Here is a 14176-nt window from a genome sequence, read left to right on the forward strand (position 1 = left end):
TTTAGAGTGCCAGGGGTACACTATTAAATTAATTTTAGTTTTTAATTCAATTTGTTGTCAAAGCTGATGTTAAACACATATATTTTATCTTTTTCTTTACTGCAGACCTAAATGTTCATATTTGAAAAAAAAAGGTTATGTATCTCAACTCATGTGAATTCATGTAAAGAACTGTCACTTTTGGATATGTAGAAAAGTTTTGGGTTTTTTTTTCTTTATAGGAACAGCGGTTCTCAAATGACCAGCTCATGAACCATCGTCTTTTGGCTGTGGCCCAATTTTAATACAGTCGTTCCATCAATCAATAGGAACGTTGTCTTTTTTTCAGCTGAGGAAATAAACAGTAAGCAACATTGGCTACCTATGAAGCAGAGATATTGCGTCTTCTTTGTAGGCTTCTGGCCATCAAACAACACATGTCTATGTGCCCTTTAATTTCAAAAGAATGGAATTCCACTGATATTTCATCACATCTATCAATACATCATCACATCTATCAATAAATGGAGATTGTCCCTCCTCGGTTTTTGTAATATTTAAATTAACAAAACTGACAGTGATCTAGTGACAGAGACGTTTTATTTTTAATGGACTTTTATTTTAGATTTTTACTAACTTTATGTCCACGTACATGGCACAAATAAGTGACTAGTGGCCTTGTTTTTCCATAGACATCCCTACATTCAGAGTTAGTTCTAAATCCCACACAGCAGCGTCATCGCCCTGGGAGCTTCACTGATAGGCTACAGATGGTCCGTTTATAATATACAGTCTAGTCCTTTCCCAGAGAGCCACTTTGGAGTCAGTTCATAAAACTCTCTTAACACAATGTAATGTACAATGGGTAAATTCTCCACTCATTTGTTCTTTTCCAAGTAATTCAAGTGTCAACACCATTTGGTTTTCAATCTTGGCGTAAACAATTCAAATGTTGGACCGCTAACTGTAAACACTATGATTAAATCAGTAATTTAAAAGCGTTCGGTACCGCCCCCCACCCAAGTCCTTTCACTAAATAGTTAAATAAATGCTTGGTATATGACTACTCTTAGCAGCTCATGTTAAAAAAAAAAAAAAAGTTTAAGTTTAACAAGTGCAACGTTTTTCGTCAGTGGACTTTCGTGTTCTAAACTAATTTTTATTATTATTTTTTAATTTAAAGTGACAGGTAACAATGACGGTCGAAGTTAATTAGACTTTTTATCTAATGGTTTTATTTATTATTGCATTTCTATAAATCTTTTCATTTATATAAAAAGGACATTTCTGTTATCCTTACTCTGATTTCCAGAAGCATTATGTGTCAAAAACACAACGTATTTAATGACAACGGTATGTTCTAGAATTTTCTTCGACACAGACTGCTTTAGAGCGGAAAAGCGAAGTGTATTAGTAGGGTTCACAGGTTTCACTGACCTGGCCGCAGCATCCCAGAGCCGGACTCTCCCTCTACTTCTCCCGGTGACTCAGCAGGTGAAGTCGCGGTGCTCATTGTTGTGCAAGTCGTCGTCAGCCAGAGAATACAACACGTCCATTTTAACAACATCTTCAACACAACTGACACAACAACACTTACACATGAGGGTCAGTTCTCCCGTATTATCTTTCTGTAAGAAAGGAAAAAACTAACTCATTCACTTCTTCACCTCTCCTACACGTTCCTTTTTCTCTCCTACGTAACCTTACTGTGATTATGACGCTCGACTATAGGCCACGCCCCCACCCAATCAATGTGGAGCAATTAAAAAGTAAAACGACCCACCCTTTTTAATAAAAAAAAAAACAACTAAATAAAACCCCACAATCAAATAAACCCAAATAAATAATATTAATCGTATACAGTGTGCGATATTTACAATTCACTCGCCTTCCTCCCATGCTGGTGGTGCCTTGAACCCATAGAGTTCTGCCTATAATTTAGAGTAATAATAAGACATTGCCATATATTAACTCATGTAGTGTATGAGCAGAGATATTTACAAAATGCTAATTTATCATCATCACCTTTTTATTCATGAAATGAAATTCATACAAAATCAATGAATGTGTCAAAATGACTGTGGGGTAGACAGCTTGGTGACAGACCGGACAGTAAAGGTAGCCACTCCGACTTATTCTTCTTATTCTAAGTCCGACTTGTTAGTTCTGTGATGAAATATTATCCTTTGTTTCTTCAAAACAGATACCGATGCATTCACAGAATCAGAAAATACAACCAAGAAACAAATAGTACAACTCATGGCTGTCATCAAGTTCAACTATACTCTTTTCTTTTTAACATGCACATTTTTCCTAGCACATGCAAACAGGATGTTTCCATCAGTGAACAGCAATTTTCAAAACGGTCTGAAAACATAGAGATGATGAAGAAGAGTCGTCATTTCATGGCATCAATAGCAGAACCACACCCACAGTTACACTTTCAAAGTTTCTTTTGAAAATGGCTCATCAAATATGGCTGCACAAACACAAGACCACAGGAAGTCAAGTCCAAACACAAGGAAACAATCTGACTGGATCAAGTAATATCTGCACATGATTTACTGCTTCTTTAATCTACTTAGAGATGATTCCAGACACCAGTACACTGCCTCTGTCAGTGCGTTATTATCATCTGGTCTTTGATTTCAGTGTGTGATAATCAGGCAAGAGATGTGAAGAAAATGTTCAAGACACAAAATCCATTTGAGGCCCTTCAAAAAAAACGTATAATTGTATTCAAAACAATTACTCCACAAATGAGAGATCCTGTTAGCTTGTTCAATGTTGCTTCCTTTGGTTCCAGTTCCAGGTTAGGATTACCTTTTGAGAACTTCTTACTTCTGATTGGATTAAGCGCCTACATGTAGAATACGCACTTGAAAAATTAATTAAAATTAATTGTTAGGTTTAGGAGGTTCTAAATTTTTTTTTTTTGTCAGACTTTGGCAAAGTCAAATAGCTAAAACTAAAACTGTGTAAGCTGGTAGTTAGCCTAAAAATGCTAAACTGGTTGGAAACAGTCAATAAAATGGCCGTTCAATCGTTCATACTAACTGAATGATTGGTAGGATACAATGTTGTTAGCCAAACAATACTCCATCTTACGAGTTCCATAAAAATTATGCAAATTTTCTATTGTGATATTGCGAAGGAGCAAAAACTTTTTTTTTTTTTACCCTGATGTAACCTCATGACTGTAACTCCTGGAGAAGGCAGTAAACGAGCTGTGAGAGTAAACTGTGTTTGTTTAGGTAGTTCAGGTCAGTTCAGTTTTGCAAAGATCGACAGGATCACAGATAGCTTACACAATTTAAAATAAATAAAAAAAAAACAACTTTAAGAAAAATACAACTTGATCCACGTGTGCAACAAACACTGCTTTATATCCTGGGTGTTTAATCTGGGCTGAGATTATGGACTCAATGTTTGGACTTGAAAAAAGCCCAGAGGATTTAATCAATGTCTGTGCTGAAAAAAGAGAGAGAATGTCTTTATCTGTGGTTATCCTAAAATTATCTGTACATCATGGATTATTTTTTACAATTTACAAATCTTCAAAGTACATGAAACGTGTTTATCCACAGGGTCATAAAGCTACAGGGCAGATGAAGTGTTTTCTTTTTGCATAGCCCTACTTTAGAAGTGAACAACAACAACAACAACAACAATGCAACTCTGTGTTATAGCTGTAAGAGTGTTTCATGCTATATGCAGAATCACCTACAAACACTCACCCCTTACACCCTGCTCTCCAGAGTCTGGGCAGATATGACCAACATCAAACACCAAACTGTAAACATTCTGTGTTGGAGTGACACTGAGACAGTGGTTGATTAAAACAATGGCACTTTCTTTTATCAGACTGGCAGTGTATTTGAAAAAAAAGGCAGCTATTTACCACCCGCCCTTTTTTGTAAACGTACAAAGACTATTTTTTTTGGACATGATCAAACCCCCAGCATGCACTACGTTACTTCTTCAATTTACCTACGACAAAGTTAGTTACAAAACAGGACTGTCACAAAAAAAACTGCTCTCCAAAAATTCCACAGAATGCACCACACCTTGAAAGATGGTTGTATATTGGATTCGTTTATAGACTTTGAAAGAAGAATATTGGCCACACTTCAAAAAGGGGGCACAGGGGCAGAGAGGGGCTTTGCTGTACTATATAGTTATTTGGCAGACGTCTTCAAATTCAAACGGGTTTCCTGAGGCAATCCAACCTGGGATTTGGTGACTAAATTATATCCAGCCCGCAATCTTCTGGTGGCAGATAAGGGTACTACATCTATGCCACTGTAGACCTGTTAAAACCAATATGTTCTATTTTCTTGGTCTTGAACCAGAAATATGCCACTCAAAAGTGACGACCGATGTACAGAAATGATTTACAGATGTACGGAAAAAATGTATTAATTCTAAATTTCTGTATTGAGTCTTGGTTCACTTAGTGCCCTGGTTGAAGGGTCAAGTTTGGCGGAGTCGTCTGTGTTTTCAGGTTGGATTATTTGTAGCCTTTGTATAGAGTGATCCTTAGTCTGCATAGTAATGGACCAGGTTCCACCTTTTCAAGAATTAGGATCTACAAGGATCCGCCTGGTCCGTGTTGATGTTCAGAAGTTAATTTCTCACCCCTTTTTTGGTTACATCACACGATGAAGTGTCACGTCAGAGTTCATTTGAAATCAGTGTGAACTGACCCGTAAACACCACTCAGCCACATACATGTACAGAACACTACTTAAGTGCTATGCATATACTAGAATGAGAAACCACCTTAAAAAAAATAAGGCACTTGTTTTTCAGTACCAACATATCACAGAAGAGTCACACAGTTTAATCTGGACCTGACCCCAAGTTTTAAATTTACATGGCGTAGAGTGGTTTAAGAAAAAAACTATTATTTAAAAAACGCTGTCCAAGCTTGAATTAATAAAAATGTTTGCTTTCTGTTTACTAGGAAGGTGACATGACGGGAATGTGGACCCGAATATTTTCATATTGATAAAAGACTGTATTCCAGGTCGTGATCCACTGGTTACACTGTCAAACACAAATGGTTTTTCTACGACTGCTGATAGACTGGGGGGTCATACACTAAACATCTGCTTCTGGTGATTACAGACTACATGATTTATCAAACCAACAAAAAACAACGGACATCCTCATCATCATCCACATTGTCACCACCTTCATGTGTTTAAAGGGTAAACAAACAAACTGTCTGAGTTGGCAGTCAGTTCACGCCACATAATTGAGTCCAGATCAAAATCTCAGATGGCTGTGGACGGGTCTGTCAAGTGTTTGGTTTCCCCCCTACACATTAATTATCCACAGTGACTATCCACAAGTAGTGAAGACTGATGCCGACTGGGGAATTGTGGGGAAAAATCTGACAGAAAACTACTTAAGCGTGTCTTCAAACTATAGAGCAGCTCTCAGGGATTTGGAGAAAAACGAAGAACTTGAAAAGATGTCGTGACAGCAATGATGTCACCATTAACGCAAGAAACAGGAAAATGCCATTGTTTAGCAGACGACCAACGGTAAAGACAGCAACAATGACAATTCAACGTACTCTGACAGTCAATAGATTTCCTTGAATCACATGATTTGGCTTTTGTCTTCTGCTCAGACTCCAATCGTGCAATCTGAACACTTCCACTAGTGCGTTCCCGTGTGCTCTTATTTTAGTGTCTTTGTCCCTCTGTCCTCCACCAAGCCCTCTGGTTCCACATGCACATGAAGCAGACTAGCACCAGTCTTCTTCGTCCCGGTCCCTGAGACTTTCTGCTCCTCTATTTCCAGGCCCAGACACGGAGTTCAGGGTGAAGTGGTATCCATTTGGCACAGTAACTGTTCTTCCCTGTGTGACTGGCACTGTCACAGGCGCAGCAGAAGTTCCCGTTGCAGTTGAGGGAAAAGTTCTGGCAAAACGTCCTGCTCCTCCATGACTACTCACAGCATCGTGAAAGTCCTCTGTGTCCTCCAGGAGGTTTGGAGGTAAAGCTTCCGGTTGCTGCCGGTTTAAATGAGTGTCAGAGCCAATACGTGTGACCGGAATTGTGGACTCACTGTGATGTCCAAGGAGTCGCTCGTGCTCTGAGAGCCCACGTATAAACCGAGTCTGATGCCCTGTTGTTGTCACAGCAGCACTGGGCTGCGCAGTCGACGCGCTGGCGGTCTTGTAGGAAACAGCTGGACGAGGAGTGAGGGGCGTCTGTGGCAACTGCCTGCGGTTACGGGCCGGAACGCTGGAGTCCAAGGTTCCAGGGCCAATTTTGCTGACACTGCTACCATGCTGAGAAATGAGAAAGATGTTTTAGGACAGGCATGGGCAAACTAAGGCCCGGGGGCCGGATGTGACCCGGCTTCAGGTTTTTAATCTGTGCCACCAAACTTTTCCAAATTGTATAATTTATTTATATTATCATACTTCTGCCTTTTCCCTGCAATACCCACGTTTTCCCAATAGATGGCATAAAAAAAATGATAAAAGCATTTTAGAATTTTAGCCTTGATATATGACTTTTTCATGTCATTTATCATAGTTCACACAAGGGCTCCCTCAATCTGCTCCTGACCCGGCCCCACCCTGTTCAATTTTAGGACAATTGTCGGTGAGTCGGTGAGTCAAAAACTTTGCCCACGCCTGTTTTAGGAAGTCATTAGAGTTTGTCAAAGATTCTGCAGCTTTTTAGGAGGTTGGTTCCAGAACTCTAGAACTATGTAAAGACCCAAAAGTAAGAACTATTGAGCAACTACAGACTAGCTTTGTCTGCAGCTTCTTGTCATTGTGACACTGCACACACAACCAAATGTGACCTCTGCTTTTTAACCCATCACCAAAGTGAACAGTGGTCAGCTTTAAGCGTCTGGGCATGGTGCCACCCTCAGAGCACCTCAGTGGTAACTTGGCAGCTGGTGGACTCCTTCCAGACCCAAGTCAGCTTTCTTAACCACCAAGACACCACTGCCCATCACTGTGTGTGTGTGGGTATACACCGCATCCATGTGCTCAATAGCTTGACAGTCTGTGTGACTGCCCCCATGGGTAAGTAAAGTTTTTAACATAACGCCATGTGGTTGTCAAAAGTCTGAGGAGTTCACTCTGGAGTCCAATTTGGAATTCTGCCAAATTTGAACTGACCTGTAGACATCCCGTAAGACGTCAAAAACACAAATAATGACTCAGACAGATGGACTCCTGGAAAACACTGTAATACCTTAACGTAACACACAGAGAAGCGGAGGCCGTGCATGACATGTTTTGCAAATCCGATTAGTTAGCAGGACGTACTGCCCCAAGAGCAGGACAGATGGACACAGGGACACAGGGAGCCTCACCTGTTTGAGGAACACATTCTCATGTCCCTCGCCAGGAGACGTGGACCTACTGGGACCAGCTGACCTGGTGTGACACTGCTGCCTGCTGCCATACCGTTCACAGGAGTAGTAACGCTGCTTCTCTCCGGCTGAGGAGTGATGCCTCCTCTCGTGAGGACGACTGCGGTCACGCTCCCTTGGCCGTTCTCTACACACACCTTCAGCCAAAGGGTCTGTGAAGGAGTCTGGATGATGATGAAGACCAAATTATATAATGTATAAATGTTAAAAAAAAGAAACATTTGCTGTAAATAAAACAGTTGGTGTAATTACTGTGTAGATTACACCAACATCATATCACGTATCATGTGGGTGCGTTGAACTAAAGGCAAACACAACCATTCACGTTCACATTCACACCATGGTTAGTTAAGAGTGAATAATGAATCTAATCGTACATGTTTTTAACAGTGGCAGAAATCTGGGGGAAAACACACATACACACACACACTAAACACAGGTTGCCCATGTTCATTAAGCAAGCCCAGGAATCCGACCATGATTCCTTCTTGCTGTGAGGTAAGAACGCCAACGTTTTTAGCCTGTGACATCATCATTAGTAACCTCCATTGGTTGAGAAGGGATAAAGATTTTCTTTCCAAATTTACAAAATTCTTAGACTCATCTAATCTAATACATTCTTTTTTCCAGTGGTAACCGTGTGGTTTAGGCCACATGAGAGATAGAGCGAAGCAGTTTCATCTTCAGGTCCGCCAACATCCTCTGCACCAAAGGGCCACAGAGACAAGACACAGATGTGTGGTTTCATTAAGAAATTAAAACCCACACAGAAAAGCTTTTAATCCCTGAAAATAGTTTCATGTGATGCAGAACCGGTGATGAAACTGAAATTGTCACAACTGCATTATATCAGGGATAAAATCAGATCAAGACATAAAACATGGGGCATGAATCAACTCGTGAAGTAAGCCTTGCTGTAAATATATGACTCACACTATTACTAAGGTCAGATGGTAGACTCTTCAATCCGATAATAAAAAGGTTTTTTTGAGAATCGACAAAGATGGACGGTGGTCCATGGTTCTTCCGTGTCCATAATGGCATATGTGTAACGTGGACACTACGGACCGCTGTAGCCTGCAGGATTTCCCTTCAACTCTCAAATGGTTAAAACATCTGTGAGGCACTGGTGTCTACAACAGTGTTTTCCACCTTTCAGTAGGAATTGGGGCACACCATTTTTTTTGCGACAACCTAGAGGTACATCAACCAGTGGGAAGCCCTTGTCCTGAAAACATGTCTAGGCACTTAATGGCAGACTACTCTACGAGTACTCTATGAGTATGGCACAACTAAAGATGTCTTCAAACTGATTTGAAGTCCCTCAGCATTGACCCTAACACCTGGCTGAGGGCAGTGGGGTTTGACCTTCAGCAATGACCCGCGCGTTGCAATGAAAAACAGGCAGCAGGGCAGCATCGGAGAATTCAACGTCAAAGTGTCAAAGTCTTATTCCCATGTGAAAGTTTGAGTATTTATTAATATTATTCCTTAATTACTATCTAATCGAGTCTCTTCTGTCAAGTCTAGATGACTGTGCACATGAGAAAGAAGGCCACTTGGGATTGAGCATTGGTCAAAGATGAACCAGTTGAACCAACCCTCTGCTTAAATCTAATCATGAGCACCACAGAAAACACTTGTGTCTTCCTAACTTCAGATTTGTCCTCAGCACACACTGAAAAACAAACAGGCTCAGATTACTGATCAGGTTGAAGGTTGTAATCTCTGTGGAACAACATGAAGGGTATCATCTCGTTTCTTCATGTGATCCCTCTTTGTTCATCACACCTTTGATTAAAAAGAAATGACTGATGCTCTGGAAACTTCTGTGCATTTCTCTTTAAACCTGTGCCATAAACGCTAAGCCCTGTGGTGCAATTACTTTCTTCAGGAGCTGGAACAAAGCCAGATTTCAGATTAAAAAACCCGGCAATGATAGGAAGACAGAAGCCCATTCATGGCTGCAATGTTTCAGATCTGCTGTGGGAAGGACAAAATGTCTGTGTCACGGAGAGACGCGGAGACAGAGACAGAGCTGCTGGATGCTCTGTCGTCTCACCAAGAGGAAACATAATTCCTTTTATCTCAGCAATGAAGGCCAGCTGCTGCTGCTGCTGCTGCTGCCACCCTTTGTTGAATTACGGCTCTGCGGTTGTACGCCTCCACCCTCGAGTTCACTGTCAGCTGAAAATCTTGCTCGTGTGGTCACACGAACCTTTGACCACAAAAATCCAATCAAATTGTCTTTGAATCCCAGGGAACATGTGGGCCACATTAGAACCACAGGCTTCGTAGGACAGAGATGTCACCTTGACAAAAGGTCACTTCCCAAATCTAATAGAACCAACTTCTTGGATGAGAGGCGAAACGGCTTCAACGTACTTGAGGTGAGTCCAGTTGCCTGCTTTAAAATTGCTTTTGAAATCAACCTTGACCCAACTAGATATTCCCATTCAAACACGGTGCAGGCCAGACACAAGCTCAGAGTTTCCCCAATTTATGGTCATTTGTAAAAGAGGATGGAAACGGAGATAATTACAGTGGGAGAGAAAAGAGACCAAACCATTAGTGACCACTGAATAGAGTGTAAACTAAATACAGTTAACATTTTATAACTAGTGAAGCACCCTGTCCCAGAACGGCCACCGGACTTACTTTCTGTTTCAACATTATTTCATCTTTATTCCACTTTCTTCACTAAGTCTACTTACCTTTCTGAATTTTAAATTGATTATGTCCAAATTTACTTTCTACTTCTTTACCTGCTTTTTTTCACACACTGGATCATCTGCCTCCTTCTCACCTTACCTCCTGCCTCCTCTACTGTTACGCCAGCCATCTCCATCCATAAATCTCCTCTGGTCTCTTTCTCTTCACCTCCTACCTGGCAGCTCCATCACCATCATCTCCATCTTCTCGTCCAAACCATTTCCATCTCTAACTTTAAGTGTTTCCCGTTTAATATAAATATTGTGCAACACCACAGTGCAAATAGAAGTATTCCAAAATTTTCAAAAATTACTATTACTATTAACATTTTAGTCACACAGGCCATATTCTGGAGGTTTGCTGTCTGGAAGTAGCCCCCAAGCCGGAGGTTTTGACACCTCTGCCCTAAACTTCTACATCACAGCTTCTAAACCTACACTGAGTTTTGCTGTTGTCTTTACTCTATGCCACTGTTTCCCCTGACACTGGCTCCTACCCTTTCCTAAACCTCTTTGTCCATTGTCCATATCCGTGGATCGTCCTGATATGAACTTATGTGTTGTTCAGTCAAAGGACACGTGTGAATGAAGGTCTGTTCTCACCAACAGTGCCAGAGGGTTTCACCGTGGCTCCTCTGTCCAGGGACTTCTGCTTCTTGTCTTTGTCTCTGCGTCTATGGCAGCGGTGGTGGTGGTGGTGTTGTTGGTGGACTCTGTCCTGTTCCAGAACCTGTTCGGGTACTGTGTAGGACCGAGCCTGGCCGGGACGATCCAGGTGGTACTCCCTGAGATACAGCTCGTGTTGGCGTAGAGGTGTCAGCGAGGACGCTGAGCGCCTGATTGGACTAAGGTCAATGATTGGCTGCGAGGGAAGCAGAAAGGTGAACAGGTGAGTCACGACAGGGGGTCAAAGGTCACGTGGTAGGCTTTACTCCGACACTGAACTGGATCACCACACAGAAACAACACCACCTGTTGGACTAGCAAGCGTAAAGACAGAATCGGTTCGTCTTCGAACGGAAACGTGTAAAAGAGGAAACACTGACCAGTGACAGAGTCTGAACTCTGACTAAGAGCTGATCAGGCCGCAACGTGACTAAAATGATATCAAGATGTTCTTAAGTGACAAGAACAACTGCTGACTTAGTAATTAGTTTTACTCCAGTACTTCAAATTCTTCTATGGAGTTACCTGAGACACTACTGTGAGACACAGTGAATGCCCTTGACTATAAACGGTGGCTTTGATAGGTCCATCACTAGATGTTACAAACAGCGACAGTACAACCGTATAAGACTGATAAGTCTGTGAACGGGGAGTAAGATTTACTGTCTACTTTTCCTTTTGGTTGGTCTGAGTAGATAACAATATATTAGATTAGACTGGATTGGATTATTTTAGGTTATATTAAATTTGATTCAATTAGATTAAACTGGATCTGATAAAATATACTGCGACATTGTTCCGTCTGATCCTAATGAAAACCGAGTAGGAAACTGAAACAACAGCGAAGATACAACCCCACCTGCTGGTAACTCTGGAGAATTTCTAAAGGTAACTGTCCGTAGATGTTAGAGTGATGATTTTTTTTCTTTTCTTTTCCAAAGCTCAGGTTTATCAAATGCATAGAGAAATAAATATTATATACATATTCATCAGGTTTGGGGAGTTTCTGTTGTTTCCCTTGTTTCTATCACAGTCCAAAATCACCACAATAATAATAATAATATATTCTTTTACTCAGTCTCAAAATCATATTATTAAGAAAATAAGACTTTAAGACTGACAGTTTTCTTTGATTAGTCCTCACTTATTTAAAGAAACAAGAACGTGTTTCACATTTACACAACTGTTCACAATACAGTTTTCTAACCCTAACCCTCACTTATTAAAAGAAACAAGAACATGTTTCACATTTACACAACTGTTCACAACACAATTCACTTCACTACATCTAACACACACACACACCAATCACGTCACACCCCAGAGGTTCCCACTGACAAAGTCAGGGAACAGTTCAGTGTGGTTCTATGAGTTACCGACACAGAGTCAGGAGAACCGGTCCAAACCAGTCTGGATGTACTGGTCAACTGTCAGTCCCTGTATGTTGTTTACAGGTGGGAACTAATGATTTCAATGTGCATTAGTCTAAATCACATGTGTCAAACTCAGGCCCGGGGGCCAAATCTGGCCCGCAGTGTAATTATATTTGGCCTGCAAGATCATATCGAATTTGTACTAGAATTGGCAAGCCAGTATAAAGCCTCCATATACTGGCAGGATTTATAGTATTAGCTGTGTATGTGCTATGTTATAATAGATACATTTTGGGGTTTTTTGTTGTTGGTCTATAAAAAAAATATTTACATTAAAAAGGAACTCGAAAGGCTACAGATAAAGAAACATAATACGAAACAAATACGACTGATGTGTGTTTTATTTCCAATTGAATTTGTCATGTGTTTATAATATTAAGCTTTGGTTGTTCCAGATTCAATGTTTACGCAAAAGTAAAGTTACCATATGGAAAATTTGAGTTTGACACCCCGGTCTAAATCAATGATTTCCTGAGTGGGATTTGGTTTGATGGAGTAAGAATCCAGTGACGTAGTAACAGCTGTTCATCATTTTACAGATCTGTACATCTGTAAAATCAAAGTGCAGACAAACCTGCACTAAAGTCAGGGTTTATGTCTGTGACTGTGAGTTAACTCTTAATGCTACATCATTTTGAGCCTGGCACTCTTCAGTACCTCATAGAGTTCCACTTAAATAACCCTAAACAGTTGAATGTCTGTAAAGAAGCACAGAGTGTTTAATTTCACAGATATTTTCAGCATCTCAGTGTTGGCCTCACAGATTACACGTGAGTTCTAATGTGCCACTGTGGACATTAGTGTGGGATGTGAATGTGTTCATGAGCTAAGAGAACATGGAGACAAACACAGATGGGAGGAGCAAGGAAGGAGGAGGAGGTGGTGTTGGTGGTGGTACATACTGCCAGGTGAGTCCCAGGGTCGTGGCGAGGGTAGCTCCGCTATTGGACAACACACACAAAAGGTAGGTGGGTAAACATTAGCAGTGGGCTGTGAGATTAGGGTCAGAACAGAACACAAAGGAAGGGACGGGGGATAGGGAGAAGGAGGAGGAGGAGAGTCACTGCAGAAAGATAAGAACTAAATTGTTCAGTCTTCATAACAGAAACAGAACAGATTTATAACTAGGCTGCTACTTTTCTGCCCTGCCTCTTGATCTTTTTTTTTTTTTTTTTATAATTTTTTGATGAAAACGACAAACATCTTGTGTGACCTGACACTGAGAGACAAACAATACAAAAATATGAAGTATCAACTCCAGGACATGACAAGACAAGAAGACAAGAGCAACAGTATCAACTCCAGGACATTACATAAACATGACAAGACAAGAAGACAAGAGCAACAACAGAAACATCGACAGACATAGAAGTGTAAAATCAGATTTAGTCTTTTTGTTTTGTGCAAGGCTAGATGAAAATTCGACACAAAAACAAAAAGAGAAAAGATATTGAAAGTGTCACACATTCAAATTAAATAATAATAAAACTTTTAAAGAAAGAATTCCTCTGTTCCAAATGTCTAATGTAATGGTAATGATGAGGCACACAACCCAGCCCAGTAGGTGGCAGTATTGCACCTATTGCCAGCCAGAAGAAGATAAACGGAAAGCAATGGATCAGGCACTGGCCCCTGGGCAAAATACAGCCCACTGGACTTTCTTATCCTACCCGTCAAACACTGGTACAAACTGGTCTATCATTTCCAATTACTGTCACTAGATGGCGACATAACCATCATCATGATTATCATAATGTACCGCAGCTGCAGGGTGGCCTATCTCACACAAACATACATGAAATGTTAATGTACCAGCAGAGCAGAGGGATCAACTACAAGAAATGTAAATTTACATCAGAAAATAATTAATCTAGGTTTGGTTTTGCACATTTTATTGTGAGAAAAAAAATCCCAAAAAGGAACTCTATCTATCTATCTATCTATCTATCTGTCTATCTATCTATCTGTCTGTCT

The 14176-nt window shown here is 40.6% G+C and overlaps 1 protein-coding gene across 7 annotated transcripts in view; it reads right to left on the minus strand.

The window, feature by feature from the left end:
- Positions 1–2919: 2919 nt before the first annotated feature.
- The window catches only part of LOC103389024 (voltage-dependent N-type calcium channel subunit alpha-1B-like), a 138931-nt gene continuing 127674 nt past the window's right edge, over positions 2920–14176 (minus strand). For 6 of the 7 annotated variants that reach the window (XM_025062024.1, XM_025062023.1, XM_025062019.1 and 3 more), the window contains 4 exons: positions 13105–13143; positions 10707–10965; positions 7333–7556; positions 2920–6286 (listed from right to left, as the gene is read on the minus strand). In XM_025062024.1, coding sequence (XP_024917792.1) covers positions 5738–6286; positions 7333–7556; positions 10707–10965; positions 13105–13143 — 1071 coding nt within the window. In that variant the 3' untranslated portion in view covers positions 2920–5737. The remainder of the gene's footprint in view (positions 6287–7332; positions 7557–10706; positions 10966–13104; positions 13144–14176) is intronic. The other variant, XM_025062022.1, reaches the window with a different exon arrangement.

The sequence above is a fragment of the Cynoglossus semilaevis genome, chromosome 14 (assembly GCF_000523025.1).
Source record: "Cynoglossus semilaevis isolate Cse_v1.0 chromosome 14, Cse_v1.0, whole genome shotgun sequence".
Classification (NCBI taxonomy): domain Eukaryota; kingdom Metazoa; phylum Chordata; class Actinopteri; order Pleuronectiformes; family Cynoglossidae; genus Cynoglossus; species Cynoglossus semilaevis.